The sequence below is a fragment of the Ursus maritimus genome, unplaced genomic scaffold, assembly GCF_017311325.1.
Source record: "Ursus maritimus isolate PB19 unplaced genomic scaffold, ASM1731132v1 scaffold_5, whole genome shotgun sequence".
NCBI lineage: Eukaryota > Metazoa > Chordata > Mammalia > Carnivora > Ursidae > Ursus > Ursus maritimus.
In genome coordinates this window covers 36,819,538-36,840,520 of record NW_024426663.1, presented here as the reverse complement: position 1 = coordinate 36,840,520, position 20,983 = coordinate 36,819,538, and the positions used below count along the sequence as shown (strand labels likewise).

General features: G+C 42.5%; 1 protein-coding gene across 4 annotated transcripts; it reads right to left on the bottom strand.

Moving 5' to 3' along the window:
• Positions 1-79: 79 nt before the first annotated feature.
• CD180 (CD180 molecule) lies at positions 80-16,701 on the bottom strand. Of its 4 annotated transcripts, none has more exons than XM_040622215.1 (4): positions 16,428-16,701; positions 14,911-15,057; positions 6,784-6,950; positions 80-2,710 (listed from the first exon to the last, which is right to left on the bottom strand). In XM_040622215.1, the coding sequence occupies exons 1-4, from the start codon at positions 16,515-16,517 to the stop codon at positions 982-984; spliced, it is 2,133 nt and encodes a 710-aa protein (XP_040478149.1). In that variant the 5' UTR covers positions 16,518-16,701; the 3' UTR covers positions 80-981. The 4 variants fall into 4 exon arrangements, with proteins under 4 accessions (XP_040478149.1, XP_040478151.1, XP_008689564.1 ...); XM_040622217.1 differs by lacking the exon at positions 14,911-15,057 and adding an exon at positions 14,666-14,768 and having other exon boundaries at positions 16,428-16,698; XM_008691342.2 differs by lacking the exon at positions 14,911-15,057 and having other exon boundaries at positions 16,428-16,700.
• Between the last annotated feature and the right edge of the window lie 4,282 nt (positions 16,702-20,983).

Here is a 20,983-nt window from a genome sequence, read left to right as displayed (position 1 = left end):
TGCTGCGCTTTCCTCCACTGTCAATGTAAATGTGCCGTCTCGATTGCTGTCCCAGGTGAACAGACTATTGAGAGCTAGCCTGGGAACCAAGCCACCGTTTATTTCATAGTTCCTGTGGGAAAGAAGCTTCTAAGGACCAGACATCCAAATGAGAAGAGCATTTGGACCACAGCCCATGCATAAGGTAGGATTTGTAACGTAAGAGCAAGCACACCAGATACGTAGAAGTCGCTTCCAGGGTTCTGAAGAGAGGGTGGCCAATGTAGCAAAACTCCTAGACCTTGGGGGTGGGGAGCTGGTGGGGTTGCTTGCTTTTTTTTTTTTTTTTTTTTTTTTTTTTTTTTTGGTAGCTATTTACACCTTAGCATCTTTGTAGAGGCCTTAGAGACCTAAGGATTAAGGAGATTAGCAAAGTCGATTTGATGTCAAGATTCATTTCTCATTTCTCAGCCTCTTCTTTTAAATTCACTGTGTGTTCCCTTTTTCATTTAAAATAAGCTTTGAGACTTTATCCTCAACAAGTTTTTCAAATGACTACCTTACTGAGGACTCAGAGCCAAGCACAATGTCCAAGCTGTGGGAGATGGAGCTTGGGCTGGGGCTGTCAGCGCTGCCTAGTTGGAGGAGTTGATTTCCTTTTAGGGTCAGGCTAGGAGCTGCTTCCAGGGGTGTCCACAAGCGGAAGGGAGATGGCCTCCTAGTGCATTCTTCTCCTGGCCTTTCCCTGCCACTGGTCCTCCAGCGACCTTCCATGTGAAGAAATGGCTTTGGGTCTCTCACAGCTGTTGTTGGGCCCTTAGTCAGTTTAAGTTCCAGGAAGGTTCCTTAGCTCTAGGACTCAGAAAAGCACAGCAAATCCCTGCACAGCTGTAGGGGCCAATCTGAAAAGTCTGACAGACCAAAAAGGAACAGACAACAGTTCCTTTACTTGGGGCATTTTCGCTAAACACATTTACTCGCCATCTCTAGAAACCTTCAGCATTAAATGTGCTGGTATTTCCACCTCAGAAGGAATTTAACTGAAAAAATGAGCAGGATGGCAACCAAAAATAAAAATACTACAAGAAAGAAAATGCCCATGGCCGTAATCCCACAAGATAGTTTGACATCGGACAGCTTAACTCCCTTTAAAGATGGGGGGTTTGCACACTCAGTGTTCTCCGAGCCCTCAAATTTCTGCAGGTTTTCTTGGTACCATGTTATAAAATGAATATTCGAACAAGTGCAGTCCAGCGGATTGTGACTTAAATTAATGGTGCTCTGCTGGGACAAGGTGGGGAGGAGATGAGATGGGACGATGCGGATGTTATTGGCGGCCATATTGAGGTAGATTCCCTGAAGATGACTAAGAGCATCCATGCTATTGCCTGTCAGGCTGTTGTAGCTTAAGTCAACATGACTCATTTTCCTAAGGTTCTGGAATGCTTGCTTGTCTATAGAGAGGAGACCACAGGAGGATAAAATAAGAATCTCCAAGCTGCTCAAGGTCTGAAGTAGGTTGGTCTTTGAGATACTCCCATCTTGAAAGTGATTCCCCTGTAAATTGAGATGGCGGAGATCCACCAGGCCTGTTAGAAAGTGCTGATTCTCAGTGTCCAGGAGACAGTGAGAGAGATTCAGAACCTGTAGGAGATGGAGGTTTTGGAAAGGACTTTGTGAACCCTTAACTTGCAAGTGGGTAAATGCCAAATCTAGACCTTCTAGCTGAGGACATTCTTTGAATGCCTGGCTCTGGAGACCAAGAGGCTCGTTGTAGCTCAGGTTTAGGTATCGTAAGTGGGACAGGTTTTTGAGCTGAAGATTGCAGCAGTCAGAAGCCTCTATATCACTGTGGCTTAAATCAAGTTTCTGAAGATTTTCTAGTTTTTCCAAACACCCAGCACCGAGATCAAGTTTCCTCATGTTGCCTTTGATAGAGAGGTCTGTAAGGGATGGAAAACTGGCAGCATTGACTTGACACAATTGGTCAAAACTATTTACATTGAGAACTAATTTCTTGAGAGTCTTCATCCCCTCAATCCCAGAGGGTAACTCATTTAAGTGATTTGCTGTCAGATCCAATTCCTGGAGTTGAGTGAAGCACCGGAATGTGGCAGGGGAGATATCAGAGATGGAGTGCTTCTGTAGATTGATGCTTTCAACAGATATTTCACAAAGTCCGTCAAACATGGCTGAAGTCAGGTCTTGGTCATTGGTGTCGTCATATGACCCCAGCCAGAGAGACTGAGTAGTAGAGTTCTGTAGACCTTTTAATACAACAGACAAGTTAAGAGTCCCTCCAAATTTCAAACTCTGGAAGATTTTTGAACGGAAAGCTCCAGGCTCAATGCCTTTGATGTCATTGCCATTGAAATTAAGGCTCAGGTTGGTGGTCTGCTCCAGAGCTTGTATGTCTTCACTAGACAGGTAGTGGATAGCATTGTTCTGGAAATCCAGAACTTTCAGATTCTGGATTGGGAAGTTTTCTGGGAACTTAATGGAGGAAATATGATTGCTTCCAAGGTGCAAGCTTTCCAAGTTTTCCAGATTGTGCACTGGGATAAACTCGAGATTGGATATTCCTGTTTGGGTTAAGAAAAGATGCTTCAGCGACTTGGGCCCATTAAGAGATGTTTCTGCCATGAATATCAGGGGATTTCCAGTCAACACAATTGTGTTCAATTGATGATGGTTTTGAAAACTGTCTTCATGTACCCAGTTGATCTGGCACCTTGGAAAGGTAATAGATTTAATAGTAATTAACTGAAAAAAAGAAAAACTCTGTCACAACCTATATTAACAAGGCCATCTTCTGTGTTTCGTAAAAACAGTATACGTTGTTACTTGAAATAAAACGTAAAAAACTGTCTTCAGTACCAACAGATGATCTGTTGAATTAATGGCTAGCCTCAGTTCTGAAAATTCTGATGTAGACTTTTTTCCAGATATCTTGCCCCTTTGAACTCTCAGAGGTTTGTGTTTAGAATCTAGGGAACAGTGATTTGATTGTAGGCAAAATCCAACTATTTACTATTTTAAGTAAAATGCGGTATTTTATATATAATGTATAGTATAGAACATATAATACGTAATATATGTATCTGTTATTCTGGGAAATTAACAACTTATCTCAACCTCTTTTGTTGTATCTATAAAGTATAGAAATGATGAGGACTTTGTGGAACGGCTGTTAGTCAAATGATACATATGAAAATGCTCCATAGATATATGGAACACTAGAGTTTTCATCCTGGTGTTGCACCTGAAAATACTGGGTTATGCATGCACGCACACACACACACAAACACACATAACTCCCCTGGAGATCAATAAGGGAATTCCTTAGAATTCCAATTCCCTTAGAAAAAGAAGCTGAACTCCCTGGGAGCAAGTGAGCCCTGGAGCTAGCTTTGTTCTATCTGCCAGTGTCTGCCAGTCCTTGGTGGCCTAGAGCTCGAGGTGTAATAAGCCACATGCACAAAGGCAGAAGACAAAGGTTGGGGTCCAAGCAGGGTAGGAGGTCCTATCAAAACCTGCAAACCACCAAGACCCTCAAAAGCGATCCATCCGTTCAGTGGAAGACCTTAAAAAAAAAGTTTGTAGAGGGTGACCTTGAGGGTATGTGTTTTTCTTGGCCATAGCTCTAGATGGAACACAGCAATAATGAGAGATGTCTCCTCTGAGATTCTCTAACCATAAGCTTACACTCATGAGGACTGTGGCCTAAACTGATGCTGGAAAATTGAGTTCCAAGTGGCTCCAGAATGATAGTGACTTAGGTAATTGGCAGAAGTCAATGGAAATTTCTTCAGGAATAATGTACCTACTTAATTAATTTTTAATATGGAAAACTTTGAAATTTACATAAACGTAAAGGTTATAGTACAATGAGCTGTCATATATCTATCACACAGTTGCAACAGTTCTCAAGAATTTGCCATATATACTTCTTTGCTTCTTCTGTTTCCACCTCTCCCTCCTGAATTATTTTAAATCAGCTCCTAGATATCCTGTACGTATTTCATTATGCATCTCCAAGAAAATAGAAGCTTATTTTCTATAGCCATAATGCCATTGTCTAGTTCCAGGAAAGTATTTTTTAAACAAATATTTACATCAAGTTTCAAACTCTGAATGATCTAAAAGTAACATTTTGCTGAACACATAAGGGAATTAATTAGTCAAAGTCAGTTAAAAAAATGTTCTACAGGGGCACCTGGGGGGCGCAGTCAGTTAAGGGTCAGACTCTTGGTTACAACTCAGGTTGTAATCTCAGGGTCATGGCATAGAGCCCCGCATTGGGCTCTGCGCTCAGCATGAGTCTGCTTGAGGTTCTCTCTCTCTTGCTCTCTGCCCCTCCCGCTCATACTCTCTCTCTTAAGTAAATAAATAAACCTTTAAAAAAAGTTTTATAGAATCAGGTTAAAACAAACAGCAGATGCCAGAATTATGAGGTATATCTGGTAATATATATGATTTATAAAAGAATATGTGATATACCTGATATATATTATCAGAATATATAATAAATATATTCCTATCAAACATGTGTTTGATATGTTTAAAGGAAACAGTGTGAACCAATAATATGATGAAGGAAAAATGTATTAAAACTCATGTGATATATTTGTAAAATGAAGTCATTGAAATTTACTGAAATAGGAAGTTAATGAAATCGAAAAACCAAGGACAGTTTATACAAGAGATTAGACACAGCGGAAAAGGATACTAATGGACTAAAAGTAGATGTGAGAAAATTACCTAGAATATAGTCCAAAACACCAAATGGTAGAAAACAAGAAGTACATACTGACATCTTTGAAGGATGGATGGGAAGCTGCGATATAAATTGAATCAGAGATCCAGAGGAGATGAAAGAGTGAATGGGAGCAAGCCAAGTTTCAAACAAATAATGGCTAGAATATTTTAGAATTGATGAAAGACACCGTTTGAGGATTCCAGGAGCCCAGCGATCTACACAGTGCAGTACTGTGATATTACAGAGAGCCAAAGACAAAGAGAAGCCACCGGAAACACCCAGAGAGGAAAGATTTCCTGTGTGTGAGCAGTGATTACGTAGACAGGTGATTATCTAGCAGCAACAAGGGAAGAATGGAACAGCAGCATCAGAGGGCTGAGAAAGATAAATAACCAGCAACTTGGAATCATGTCAGGAAACACCGTCTTTCGAGAATCAGATCGAAATAAAGACGTTTTTGGAAAAACAAAATCCGAGGGAGTTTACTGCTAACAGACTTTCACTAAAGAAATTGTTAAGTACGTACTTCAGAAAAAAAAGAAAATTATTCCAAGAGAAAGTCTGAAAAACGAGGTGGAAGAATGAGCAAAGAAAACGGAAAACATGTTGGTAAAGCTAAAGAAACTGTGACTCTTTAAAGTAATAAAAATACTGTCTGACTGGTGGCCAGGTAAGAGGCAGGGGCTGGGGGAGCTAAGGAGAGGGAGTTTAGAAAGTATGAAGTGTTTCCCAGAGGGCAGGGGGTGGGGGCCTGGGATAGGCCGGTGATGGGTAGTAAGGAGGGCACGTATTGCATGGGGCACTGGGTGTTATACGCAAATAATGAATGGAACGTTACATCAAAAACTAAGGATGTACTGTATGGTGACTAACATAATAAAAAATTATTTAAAAAAGAAATTATGAAGTGATATTTGTGTCACCGTTTGAAAATAACAGAAAAGGAAACCTAGACTCCTCTAGCTGGAAAAGCTATCCTGGCCCCATGCTTTCCTTAAAAATGTGGTCAAGCTCATTTCATCTAAAAATGAGAAATGGTAAAGCAGAGGGAAAGTAAATGTCCTGGGGGCACCATGAGTAGATAGTAGAATGATCTCCGTCCCTGTCTGAAAGGGCAAGACTTTGTCTCAGTGAAGTGTTGGCAGGCAGCCCGTGGAATCTTGGCCGTGGAGGTGGCCTGGGGTCATCTGGGGGGCTCTGGACTGGGAGTCAGGAGAGCAGAGTCCCAGTTTCCTTACTCTGTGACCCTGAGCAAAGTCACAAAATCTCCTTGAGCCTGCATTTCCTCATTGAACATGAGCTGGACGAAAATATTCAGCATGCCTACCTCCCAGGGGTGATTATAAAGATGAAGTGGTCTTACAGATGCGAATGCTCTGCCACTCCGCAGACACTCAAGCTGAACCACCAGAGAAATAGAGCTGCTGCAAGGGATGCAGACCCATCCACATGCAAAGCCCTTTCCCGTCTTGCACACACAAGCACACGCACACACACACACACACACACATGCACGCACAGGCACACACACTGCCTTTCCCTTCTGGTTTATTCCATTATTTCCTTGTGATACTTCTGCCCACTGGTTCACAGACACTGGTTCAGCATTTGGAATCCTGATTCTGCTTCTAAAGTTAAATAATGGAGCTCTTTTTCCCAACTTATAGGGGGGAAAAAAGTTAGTAGCTTCTGTGTTTCTCCTGTAAATTTTTCTTAAAATGTTGTCACCCAAGAATGAACTATGGCATCTGATTTAATACAAGATTTGTTTTCAGTTTTTTTTTTTTTTTTATCAGTATTCCTTAGAACTTCTTAACACTGCTGATGCAATCTAGTTTGAAAATAATCCACTTTTCTCTCCACTGACTGGGTTTTTTAAATATTACATTTCACCTGCATAAAAACATTTCATGGGAAAGATAAGCATGCAGGATACACAGAGTGTCCCTGTGCTCCCAAAAGAAGATTCTGGAAACAATTTGAATGCAAGTTGTGTTATTACATAAGTAAAACATCAACTACAGATAAGGAACTCAGATACATACCTGGTTAAATCCAGAAAGATAAGATCTACGAGTCTGCTAAAAGTTGTATTTTCAATTGTAGGCAAGAAATTAAAGCCAAATTCCAAAAATTCTGTTGTGTTTGGTAGAGTGTCAGGAACTTCCGTGAGACCTAAATTTTCACAGTTATATGTGTTGTTGGCTTCTTTCTGATGAGAAAAACAATGTAAACTCATATCAGAGTTGGTAATTTGATTGACTAGCAAAATTACAGGTATTTTATCCTTTGAGCAGCAATCCCACTTCTAGCAATCTTTACCAAGTATACACCTGCAAAGACATAAGGTGACTCCTGCGGAAGATTATTTACTTTAGTAATTTTTGTAATACCAAAAAGATGGGCAATAACCAGATTATTCATCAATATAGGACTTGTTGAAAGAAATACAGCGCATTCACAAGACGGAACCTTCTGCAGACGAAAACAGAATGAATACGATCTCCACATGCTGATATGGAGTGATAGCCAGGTACACTGTATGGTGTAAAAAGCCAGGTGCAGAATGTACATAGAGCATGTGCAGTATATGGTACGTAGTACATTGCATATTGTATGCTACCTTTTCTGTAAGAAAGGTTTGTGTATTTCTTATATTTGCAAAAAGAAACAATGGAAAAAAGCCCAAAGCTCATTGCCTTGAAGGGGAAGAAAGGAACCAGATAGAGGAGCAGGGGAGGAAAGAAGACTTCTCTGGTGATACTTTGTTTCATAGTTTTGATTTTGGATGCATGGAAATGTTTTATTTCAGTTTGAAAACAAACAACTCTGCATTAGGATCACTAAAACAAGACAATCCTACATTACATACTTTCTGATGTGAGACAGTACCACTTATGAGGTATTCGTGCCTCTCCCCATCCTGCTCTCCCGCCCCCGAGAATTAAATTTGCATTTAAGACTTCAGACTTAACTTATAGTCTACAGATGATATGAGGGATTAAAGCTAAACAGCGCCACAAGGTAGCACTCAGCCAGATGCAGAAGGTGGGGCATTCTATAGAATTACTGTTGTTTTTTTTTTTTAATTAACATATAATGTATTATTTGTTTTAGGGGTACAGGTCTGTGATTCATCAGTCTTACACAATTCACAGCGCTCACCATAGCACATACCCTCCCCAGTGTCCATCACCCAGCCTCCCCATCCCTCCCACTCCCCTCCACTCCAGCAACCCTCAGTTTATTTCCTGAGATCAAGAGTCTCTTATGGTGTGTCTCCCTCTCTGGTTTAGTCCCGTTTCATTTTTTCTTCTCTTTCCCTATGATCCTCTGCCTTGTTTCTCAAATTTCACATATCAGTGAGATCATATGATAATTATCTTTCTCTGATTGACTTATTTCGCTTAGCATAATACCCTCTAGTTCTATCCATATCGTTGCAAATGGCAAGATTTCATTTTTGATGACTGCACAATATTCCATTGTATGTATACGTGTGTGTGTGTGTGTGTGTGTGTGTGTGTGTGTGTGTGTGTGTGTATACACCACATCTTTGTTTTATAGGCTTGTGAATGGTGTTAGGGAAGTAGAGAGAGAGGGGTATGGGACAAGAGGAGATTGCTCCTGTCAAAAGAGACAAAGTTCTTTAAGAGATAAAACCAAATAATAATAGAGTAAACTTTGTTTTGATTCGGATTCAAAAAAAGCATTAGGAAAAGACATGTTATAGACTATCAGGAAACTGACGATGGGTTATTAAAAGATGTTAAGGAATTGTGAATTTTATTAATTATAAGAGCAATGCTCTTACTCTTTTGAGAAGCCTTTGGGAGTATTTCTGGATAAAATGACTTCTTGGGGATTTCCTTTAAAATGCCCAGGGCAGAAAGGAGGGGAGGAGTGGTGAGGTGAAATCAGTAGGCAAAATATTGATGATCGTTGAATGTAGATATATATTCATGGAGGTTCCCTGTAACTAAGTACTTCTGTTAGAAATTTTCTTAATATTTAAGGAGGGCAGGTGATGTGATGAGCACTAGGTTTTATATGCAACTAATGAATCATTGAACACTACACCCAAAAAAAGAAAAGAAATTTTCGTAATACAGCATTTGAACAAACCAGCAGTGTGGCACAGACTGTAGGTCGTGAGGCCTTGCAACTTTGAAGCACGACTCAGTTTGGATCTCTGGAACCACAGGCTGCTGGTAGACGCAGCCGTGCACGTAAGCTCAGAGGATGGCCTCATCCTCTGCCCCACGGGAGGCGAGTATTTAGAAGTCTGCTACTTGCTGCTTGTTAGATGCCTTGCCTCGCAAATCTTGGACCAACTGGGTAAAAATGGGAAGGCGTTGGCCATGATTTATCTGGATGATGCCTTAGGATGAAGGGGTGTGGGGTAGGATGAAGGTCTGATGGGGTATATCTTGCATGAGGAGGCTCCCAGGAAAGAAAGAAATGATTTGCAGCAAAGTGCACCTGGGGGCCATATCTCACATGACGTCAGACTGCGCGTGATTTCATCCACCCTTTCAGCTGCCTTTGCTGTCCCCACACAGTGGCCCTACCAGAGGCCCCATCAAGACTGTCCTGGTCTGGGCAAGACCTGCCCCAGCAGATTCTAGCTCAGCAGCTGTCCTCAAACTGAGTTGCAAATAGTTCCTGCTTAGCTGGAAACAGAAACTGAGCACACCCTCCTTCACTGTGAAGCATGGCCATCACTGCCGTTGAAGTGCTTTTTGCTTGATTCTGGCTTCTGCGTAGCGGTGCTCGTTTCTGTAGGTGCAGTAAGCAGGCTCATCTACAGGAAATCACCAGTTTTCTTCCGCACTGTGATAGTATTATGAGTGTCACTGATGAAAATGCTGTTATTTTTATTTCCTTGCAATTCATTCTTCAGACCCGTTTGAGAGACCTAGAGTCCTCTAGGCACTGCCACAGAGCCACCTAATGTCCTTGAAATGCACACTTTGCATTTAAATTGAGATTAGGTGACTAGTGGGAAAAACACATGTTGCTAGACCCACTAGCTGCCCCAGTAGCTGCTAAGGTTTGGAGTAGCTTTGAGAAGACATTTCCCTTTTCTGTTCTCCACTGGCGCAGCTGATGTCACATACACTTGGAGAAAGGGACGTTTCCTCGATTCATCTGCTCTAATTCTGTTCCTTCAGCAAAAGGCGCCATGCTGGCAATTCCCTCCTTCTCTTGAATATATTAGTGCCCGTGACACCTAAATTAGTCCTCTTCTGTGCTTTACTAAGCACTTTACTGCATTAATGTAATTCAGAAAGTTGAAGATCCAGCAGGAGCTCTACCGAGCCAGTGGCCTGAGGGAGCTTCTACCAATTCAAAGGCAGATAAATGAAAAAGCTCAGTTTCAACCCAGTGAAAAACAGAGAACCAGTGGGTAACACTACCACAGAGTATTGGGAAACCCCATGAGCCTGTGTCATACATTAATCTCTAGTTTGGTATAAACTGCAATGAACTCTCTGCCCTTGATTCCTGGAAGAAAGAGGCAAATGACAAGAATTGTGCTTATAAGAGAATTTAAAAATAAGCACATTTCGGAGAATGTCCTAAGCTACACAGACACACACACACATGGCTTTCACAGTCACACTCCTGTACAATCACAATTACTATTATGGATGGTGACACAAAACTCCCCGTGCTCTGGAATCACTCAAACAGCATTAAATTGTTTGCAGTCTATTGTATTTTTTTTTAAGATTTTATTTTTAAGTAATCTCTGTACCCAGTGTGGGTCTCAAACTCACAACCCCGAGATCAAGAGTCGCATGCTCTACCAACTGAGCCAGCCAGGTGCCCCAGTCTATTGTATTTTTAAGGCAAGGAGTACACACACACACACACACACACACACACACACACACACACACAATGCTCATTCTCTTTTTTGTTGATAGTAAATTGCAGACATCGTGTCCCTTTACCCCTAAATTTCCTGAGAACAAGGACATCTCTTCTATAACTACAGTGCCATTACCAAATTCAGAATATTGAACATTGATATTACTGTCCAATATACAATTCATATTCACATTTTGGCAGTTGTTCTGATACTGTCCTCTATAGTAATTTTTTCTTTTTTTTTTTTTTTTTTTAAGTTTTTATTTATTTGAGAGAGAGAGACAGAGATAGCAAAAGAACATGAGCGGGAAGGAGAATGAGAAACAGACTCCCAGAGGAGCAAGGCACCTGATGTGGGGCTCGATCCCAGGACACTAGGATCATGACTTGAGGTGCCCCAGTAATTTTGTTTTTCTAATCCAAGTTCACACGTTGCATTTAGTTTTCATGACTCAGACTCCTTTGGTCTGAGAAAATTCCTTAGCCTTTCATTGTCTCTCATGGCATTGAGATATCTATAGATATAGATATAGATACAGATAATAGATTTTTTTTAAAACCAAATGCGGCCTCATGTTTTACAGAATGTCCCTCACTTGGGGTCCTATCTTTCCTCATGATTTGATTCAGGTTACACATTTTTGGTAGAAATACTACATGAATGAAGTTGTGTCTTTCTCACTGTGAGGATCCATCTCAAAAGTTTGTGAGAGTGTGATTAGCAGAGCGCAGGATTCTGGGACCGTGGAACGACAATGCAAGAGACAAGGAAGGGACAGGAGGCAGAAGGGAATAGAGCGTGGCCACTGCCCTTTTGCCCAGGGTGGGGCTGGCTGCCGGGGCTCGTGCTCACTTGCTTCTGCAGGCAGACACCCACCCCTGCTCATGCAGCCCCTGCGGTTCCTCTGCATTCTACATGGCCACTTCCTATGGAACCAGCTTTCCTTCTCTAGCCTTCAGTGTGAGGTCACTCTCTGAAATGACCTTCTCACTCTCCTACTTTGGCCAGTTCCATGGCAGACGGGTCCCTTGTTGCTGTGAACTCATGCAGCTGGCAAGCCTACCCTCTTCCCAGTCATGGGGCATTTACTCAGAACCCCATGTGCACTGGGACCTGCACCAACCACTTCGTCTCTAGCGTCCTGTCAGAGCTGTGCCTTTTACACCAAGCAGGACTCTGAGTGTTCCATCTGTGTTTGAGATCCCTTTTTCTCCCAGGTATTCATTTGCATTTTTTCAATCAGGATCGTATTTTGCTTCCTTCTACTGTATCTCAAACTTCCTGCTATCCCACTGTATTTTCTCTTCTCAAGTGTTGAAATCATTTTCTAATTTTGAACCCTTTGAATTTCACCAGGTGCTGATTCCCACTTTTCCAAAGTCTCATCTGCATTTGGCACACACAGCAGCCAGTTCCCCCATGCATGTGGAGTATGAGATGCTGAACACCGACCCCCACTCCATTTTTCACTCCTCTATCCAGAGATAGTAGTGTGACTGCATCAAATCCCAGAGTCACAGTTCTCTGAAAATAAAATGTTCCCAGGAGGACACACTCTTAAAACTTAGTGGTCTACCTGACACCTCCAGGCAAAGGGCACTCCAATTATATGCAGTTCATTTTCTCTTTGTCTTGAGTCAGACTGCTTGGGGGCAAATGCCAGCTCTCAACCAGCAAACTGTTCTCTGAGCCTTCTTTTTCCCCAGTTATAGATGGGGGATGACCTTGTTTGCAGGCCAGCTCGGAGGATTCATGAGATAATATATGTTGAACACTCACAGGAGGAATTCCTTCACTGGATCATCACAACACCATGTCATTGTTCTCAGCTCTTCAGAAGCCTTTGTATCTGTGAACTTGTCAACTTGGAGTTCTCCTAAAAAGAAGCTCTACTAAGCACTCCCCACCCCTACCCAGAAATGAAGGACTGCCTCCTACCATAGTTTTGAGGGGACAGGATAGCCAAGATGAGCCCATCTGAAATGAAGAGGCATGTCTACACTCCAAAGTAATTATTCAAGAGGGCATCTAAAGTGTTACCAGAATTCAAATCACAGAACACTTATGCAGCTATGCTTTGCACATTTGTCAGCCTCCAAACACCTGGTCATGGCTCTAATATTTTGTTACATATGATACACACACACACACACACACACACACACACACAGAACATGTAGAATATAACAATGGAAGATTCCACATGGAGTGTTTATGGATGGTCATTATATTTTTAGAAATTGTCTAGGTTTGAAATATTTTTCAAATAAAAAGTTTACTAAAAAATTCATCTTGACTCCCACCTCACATCATATCCAAAAAGGAAAAAAAAGAAATCAAGGTGGACTGTAGATGTAAATATGAAACCTAGCAACAGAAATAAATACAAATCATACTTCCAGAAAACATAGGATATATCTTTATGGCCTTGGGGGAGGCAAAAATTTCTTAAACAGGACAGAAATACACTGAAAATAAAGTAACAATAACAAATTAATCTACATTAAAATTAATAACTTTTTTCTTTTTTCTTTTTCTTTTTTTTTTCTTTTTCTTTTTTATTTTTTTAGATTTTATTTATTTATTTGAGAGAGAGAGAGAGACAGCCAGCGAGAGAAGGAACACAAGCAGGGGGAGTGGGAGAGGAAGAAGCAGGCTCCCAGCGGAAGAACCTGACGTGGGGCTCGATCCCAGAACCCCAGGATCACACCCTGAGCCGAAAGCAGATGCTTAATGACTGAGCCACACAGGCGCCCCTAAAATTAATAACTTCTGTTCATCAGAAGTTAAAAGTGGAAAGGCACGCCATACAGTGGGAGAGGATATGTGCAATCAGATGAAGGACTTGTATCCACAATACATAAATAGCCCTTACAAATTAGTTTTAAAAAGACCAATAACCCAAGGGAAAATGGGCAAAAGAGTTGAGAAAGCACCTCTCTCTCTCTCTCTCTCTCTCTCTCACACACACACACACACACATAAGGATATGTAAATGGCCAATGAAGTTGAAAATGTATTCACTTTAGTCATCAGGAAAATAAAAATTAAATCCTAGTTAGTTCCACTACTCATCCGTCAGAACGGTTAACATTCTTAAACAATGGTGAGGCTCTCAGTGAGTTCACAGAGCCATCAGAACTCATACACATTGCCAATGAGTATAAATGAGTACCAACCCTTTGGAAAACGTTTTGGCAATACCTACTGAAATTAAATATCTGTATACCGTACATGACCAACTACACCCCCACCCTGGCATACACCTAATCAAGACTTGCACATCTGTTTTCTAGAGACATAGATATGAATGTCCAAAGCAGCAGCATTTATAATAGCCAAGAAATTGAAAACAATGCAAATGGCCATTAACAGTAGAATGAATAAATAAATAGTGGTTCACTAATACAGGAGGACACCACAATACACTAGTAAACAATATATAGTATGAGATAAACAAATGATTGCTCTATGCAGCATTTTTGGTAAATGTCATATATTTAATGCTGGACAAAAGAACCCAGACACAAAAGAACACATACCATGTAGTGCCCTGTATATAAAATTCACAAAGAGGCAAAATCATTCTTTGGTCACAGAAATTAGAGTACTGCATGCCCCTGGGGGCTAGTGACTGGAAAGAGGCCCGAGGGGGCTTCAGAGAATGGAGAACATTTCTTGATCTGTGTGCCGGTCACACAGATGTGCTCCCTTTGGTGAAAACTGTCCACTTAGGATTGGGAAACCTTCTGTATGTATGTTTTATTTCAATAAAAGGTTTATTAAACTCAAAACAAAGCAAAACAAAAGCCTTATCTTCAGGATAGGGCCTGATGAGCTAATGGGGGCCAACAGGAGCACACATTCAGTGTGTGGTTAATTCTGCTTAAACTAAAGAGGAGAAGAAAAGAGGAAAGGAAGGTGAGGGAGAGGGCTGGGCAAGTTGGGGTGATCTGCACTTCAAAAAAGGCCAAACCCTTCAGCCCAAAGCTTCCTCTCTCACCACTCCCACTTTTATTCCACTTGCCAGCAGCCCAGAAGTTCCTTACCTTGGGACCAAACTCTCATTCATCTTTGTATCCCGTAGCAACTTCCCAGTAGTCACGCAGAGTGACAGCTCAGGAAACAGCCTGCGAATCCTGTTACCAAGAACTCATACACAGTAGAGGATGTAAATGAAAGTATAGATCTAACATTAATTGCATTGGTTGCAAAGCATTGAAAACCGGTCCTTTTGGAGGGAGAGTTGCCGGTAGGTTGTTGAATTGAAAGGTTTCAGTTTCACCTGACTTACCCAAAAGAGAAAGCTCTTGCTGCAGCATAGGGCCAGGACTGGAGATCCTGGGACCCTCAGCATCACTTCTGCCACCTGAGGAGGCAGGGAGGCTGTGGAATAGGCAGCACAAGGCCTAGGGTGCTTGCCCTGGTGCTTTCCTCTCTTCTGCCAATGGTGGGGCCAAATGCAAAAAAAAAAAAAAAAAAACTGGTAACTCTGGAACCTAGTGTCCTCAATAGAATGCGAGAGTGTCCAGTATTTCCACGGGCTTTCCAGAATCTCCCAGGATTCCCTTGTGGGCTTCTGGAGGGCTTTGTAGCAATGCAGGGATTTAAGAATTGAACTGGTAGGCTTAAGAGAGGGGCATTTAAAATAGCTTGCTTCCCAGTGAACTGGAATTTAATTGTGATACTATCCGACCTGAGGATGTTGGCATACCTGATCACTGAGGAGGTGGTGTCCCCACTCTGACCCTCTTATCATGCCCCCTACATGTCTGTGTATAATTGACCTTCCAGCCTGAATGATGAGGAGGTAACCTTCTGGGGTTGATGAAAACCTCTTCCTTGACCCTTTCTGTTGGGGGCTGATTTGTGTTGCCCCCAAATTCATATGTCTTAACCCAAGTACCCCAGAATGTGATTTTATTTGGAGAGAGAGTCTTTAAAGAGGTAATTTAGTTAAAAATGTAATCATTAAGATAGGTCCTAATACACTATGACTGGTGTCCTTAAGAGAAGACTAAATCGGGACACAGACATGTCAGAGGGAAGACGATGTGGAGACACAGGGAGAAGATGACTGTCCACAAGCCCATGAGAGAGGTCTCAGAAGAAACTGACCCTGCCAACACCTTGATCTTAGACTTCTGGTCTCCAGAATTGTGAGAGGAACAGTGGAGCATTTTAGAAGTTGGCAAGAGACTGCGGCCCTTCTCCTTTCTCTCTCTCACCACCCTCTCCAAGAACTTCCCACAAGTTGGTAAATATTGTTATGGGCCAAAACAGAAGATGCAATCTGGCTCTATTCTCCAATGTTACTCCTGTGGGTTAATAAAACAGATGGAGGGCTGTCCAATGCGAGGAGAGAGCCAGACTCATTCAGAGTGATCTTTATATGCTATAAAACCTGGCACAGGCCATCTTCACTAATCTCCAGAAAACCAAACAACTGTTTGGGGTAGTGGCCGTATGCTAGGATATTGGGCAAACAGCACCTCCATGCCGGAAGCCCATTTGGAGGGCTGCCCTTTGCCCTGAGACCCTGTTGGTACATTATGTCCCAATTAGGATCATTTTGAGGGACTTATTTGCAGAGGAGGAAAACACTCACTTCTTCCAGTGAAGAATCTCCCTGATCACCCCCTGGCTGAGCTCTATGGCTCCTTCTTCACTCTAAAGAAAAACTGCTACACACCGTGTCACCCTTTTAAAGACTGCGGATGTTGGGAGGGCAAGGCTCAGATAGGACTGCATGCTGAATCGCAAAATTTCCAGGCAGTTTAATCTGGATAAAGACAAACAGTTCAGACTCACCTCAGTGCACATCTGATCCAAGGAGGTGATGGCTTTACAGCTGGCAGAAAACATCATTGCCAACAGGAAGCAGCTGGCACGGGGAGCCATCGCCAGAATGAGGCCACCAGCTTGGTGGGCTTATCCTGTGCCTGGAGCGGAGAAATGGAATCCAGCTCTAGTGGCTTCAGTAATTCGGCAGGCAGAGAGGTGCTCAGAAGGGTGAGATGGGAACAAGAAATGCAGTTGATTGCTCAGTTCTTGCTGGGCCTGTGCTTAAAAAAAAAAGGGGGGAAGTTCCTTTTGCATACCACCAATCCTTGCCAAAAATAGCTGAGAACCCAGCCCCAGAATGGCCCAGTGCATTTCCTGGCAAGCATGAATCAGTTGAGCACCCCTCTGCGGTGGGTCACCCGGCCTCTCAGTGTGACGGTTTTCATTGACTTAGGCCAGCTTCAAGGGTTTGGCCAGCTCCAACAGCTTCTAGTCCCTTTCCACGAGAGAGGCTGTTGAAGCAGGAAGCTGTTCTCACAAAGGAAGCCACTCCGTTAGTTGTCATAGGGGAGCCATGTGGAGAGGTGCCACGGCATGCCCTGGGGGCAGATGGAAGGGCCAGTTTCTGTGGCGGGGCCTGCTGGAAGTGGGAACTGGGAACACCCGCCTCTGGTCTTGGTATGGGAGGACGACACCTCCATCCTCTGACCTTGTGATTAAGGCCTAATAAAGCAGGTGAGGTGGAACGGAATCCCCCCCTTTTTTTCCTTCCAGCCCAGGCAAGTAGGGAACACTGCTGTATATAGGGCAGTCCGGTGGGGAGAGCTGGGTTAAGGATATCAGCCTTGGCTCTATTTCTTCTCAGAAATAGCTTCAAGCAGGATTGTAATTACCCTTATCATAGTGCAAGATGGGGTAGTGATTAAAGAAAGTCCAAGTTCAGGCCTTCCTCACTGGGCTGACTTTAGCTACCTCAGACATTGTTTTCCAGCCTTCTGGAAAGAGGGGCTGCTTGGCATTACCGTTCTCCCATTCCATTTCCCAGAGCCCGGCTCTCGACAGCAGAGTTCCGAATGACTTGAGGTGCTGCTCCCACTACTGTTACGACTGCTAATCAAGAATTACAGGAGCTGCTGTTTATCGAGCACCTATTAGATGTCAGACACCACGCAGGGGTTTTTTGTTTGTGTTTATATCCCTAACACATGTTCTACCATAGAGGTGCTGTTATTTCCCCCTCTTTATAGATGTAAAAGCTGATGCTTAGAGCAATTAAATGACCTCTCCAAGGCCACACAACTAGGAAATGGTGGACGACGGCTTCGGATCCATGGTCTTGCAGTGGAGACTGTACTATTACCCTCTGTAATTTCAGGAAGAGTTTTGCTTTCTGCAAGAGTGAAGAATGGGTGGGATGAAGACAGTTCTTCATCTGCAGATGTCAGAGCAGACGCTAAAAAGGGGAGGGGGTGGGAGAAACTATGGCCTATGCACTGCGCTAGGGTTGCTACCAATATTTAGGCTTTTCTAGTCTCACCCCTCAAATGCCATCCTCATCGATGGAAGCGGTTCGAGGATGCTTTTGGTAAAACGCAGTGCAAGCAAACTCCATGACAGCCTACCTTGCTTTAAAGGCAGGTATCTCGGTGCATGGCAAGAGCTCTGGTCTTGAAGGAGCGTAGTTTTGGGCCTCAAGTCCACTGATGACCAACCAAGTGAACTTGGGCAAGTCATGTCACTTGTCTGAGTCTATTTCCCATCTGAAAAATAGAACAGGAGTTCCAATTCCTGTCCTGCTAACCTCCCAGGGTAATTATGAGGATCAAATGGGATCATACATGTGAAAATGCTTTCTTAACCTTTAAGTCCTACGTAAACATGAAGAATGTTAGTTACTCCTCTGATTAACCAATTCCGATGTCATGTAAATATCACTATCAGGAAATTGTCTCCTGCCCCAGAGACGCTGAAGAGGTGTATTACTTTTCTTTTTAAAGAAAGGTTTGATGGCTCAGTTAAGGCCGTAGGATTTTGTTATTTTCTGAGGCCACACTATTTGCATACGATTTGCATGTGTTTGCATAATGGATTCAAAAGACTCACTGCAAGTGAATAAGAGTAAAAGAAAATAAATGAATATGAGTGACCTTCTGCCACAGCATTCAAATCAAATATTCAGGGCATAATACCCTGAAATATGAAATAGATTAAAATTTAAACTATTGCAAACAGATGGGAAGATAGGTTTTAGAGTTCAAAGGCAAGAATGAAACCTTTATTTGGTGCCAGGTTGTAAAGAATCACATGCTCTTAAAGGTCACACCACCCAAATGATTTCATGCCTGAATTCTTTCCTCTACACCCCTTACCCCACCCCTTCCCATAGACAAAACCTATACACTACATTACCTCCCAATCTATTTTGAAATGCTTCAGGTGACAGAAAATTTACTGTCCCCCAAGAAATTGTTTTGGCAAATTTTGACTGTTTAAAACTTAAACCATCAAAGCACTGAAGTCTTCCCTCTGACTTCCCTCCAATGATCCTCCTTTCCTCCAGCCAACAGAACAAGTTCAAGTCCTTACCTTTATCTATTGCTGGTCCTTTAGCTTTTTGATAGGAGTTAAGATGTCTCTGAATCATCCCCTTCCCAGGTTAAAAATCTCTAGTTCCTCTAATCATGACATACCTATATGCATCCTAATCCCTTATGGTCTATCAGACTCTTTTCCACATCTCCCAAGGAAAGCAGTGACTTGAATTCTAGTTCTAGCTTTGCCATTAACTCATGTGTCACTGGGAAGATCCTTCTGTGTCTTAATGTCCTCATCTGTCAAATGATGGAGTTGGGCTAGCTTATCTGTAAGGCACTTCTTCATCTAAAAATCCAGTTTGTCTGTTTCAAAAGAGTGATTTCCATTTTACTTACGTAACTGATTAGCTTGAGTCAATGAAATGGACTTCTACTTGCTATTTGTTGACAAAGATTCTTTCTTACTCCAGGTGGGCTTGCCCCTTCTTGGCAAACATAAAACAGAGAGAGGTTTGGCTGGAGCGGTGGACATCACGATTACTGTGATCCCAACCGATTCACGGTGCCATTAAAGGATGGGACTGCCATCACCTATTTTAAGAGCCAGTTCTTGGAGAGAGATGGAAAGAGAAAGGAGAAGGTGAGAAAAGGCACTAGAAACTCATTTATCTCTATGGACCAGTAATCAGGGTAGTTATTGTTCTTATATTCCCCCACGTTCCCATGCATTCATCCATTGGGTCAATTGCCACCACATGGGTGACTTCCCACAACTGCCCACTTCCATGTCTGGGAGGCCCATGCCCTCACTTTCTCATGTTTCTATTGATTATAGTCTGGAAAGTGCCTTGGGATCCTAGGATACCTTGTTGGCCTCTTCAAGCCCTTTCTTAGCTACCACCCAAAGGCTAATAATATGCCTTCTTTCAAGGGTTTGCAAACCAAAATATGCTTCTGTCTTCCAACTTTAGCAAAGAACTAGATGTTTAATTTCCATGTACAGGTTATGGGCACCAGGTGGTGTACAACTGTCTTATCTTTTTTTTCCTCTTGTACATTTAGTTTTTGTTCTGCTTTTGGGTCATGCCTGCCCTTCCACCTGGTTCCTCCCCCACCCCCAGATGGCTAAATCTACATGCATCTAAACTTCTACTTAAACTTGAATATTCTAATGCATTTTATGATCAATTTTATGCCTTATCATTGTATTTCTCTGTATTTGTTTATTTTACTAAACCACTAAGGTTTAGAGCGATGAAGTCCAGAATCTTTAAATCCTCCCCCTACTCTCCCTGGGTTTTCTGGTGTGCTGCCTGTGGGCACATTAGAACAGAGCCATCAAGGCTTATTGTCATGCTCTACACCTTTGCCTTTCCGTTGGTGGCTCTTGTGATGTCACCCGGCTAGACAGAGCACCTCCCCCACCTGGAGAGGAAACATGGCTCTTCTTACCTTGGGCTTGAGTTCAAGCTCATTCACGTTGATGGCTTCACCACGCCGCCCTTGATCCTCTTGCTTCAGAACCGCTTGTTTCTCTGTGCTGTGGTTGAGGGCTCTGTCGTCACCACCACCACCACCACCACCACCATTAACCAAGCAGGCGCAGTATCTTCACGTGGCCTGTGAACCCGAGTTCCCGGGACATCCCTTCTCCTCCACAAAAATACCCCAGGCCTTTTCACATCTCAGAGCCCGGGCCTCCCTGGCCTTTCTACTCAGAGAAGGGGGGGAGTTCTTCTTGCCCAGTCCAGGGACAGTTTGCATTTCCTGCCCCAGGATTCACACCTTTCTGAAACGAATGATATCAGAAATAGCCACTCCCTGGAATTATAACTACTTAAACTGGATTTAAAGGTTATAGTATTTTAAGTTTAAAAGCGGATGTTTTAAACTCACATTTCCCCAAATGTAGGTTTCATTATTATCTGTGGTCATCTGGTTACATATGTATGGTTCTGGAAATACGTGTACTATATAAGAATATTTATCAAGTTTTAACTTCCAGCTAACCATAAAGTCAGTGCCATTTAGTAACTTTTCTTTCATCTG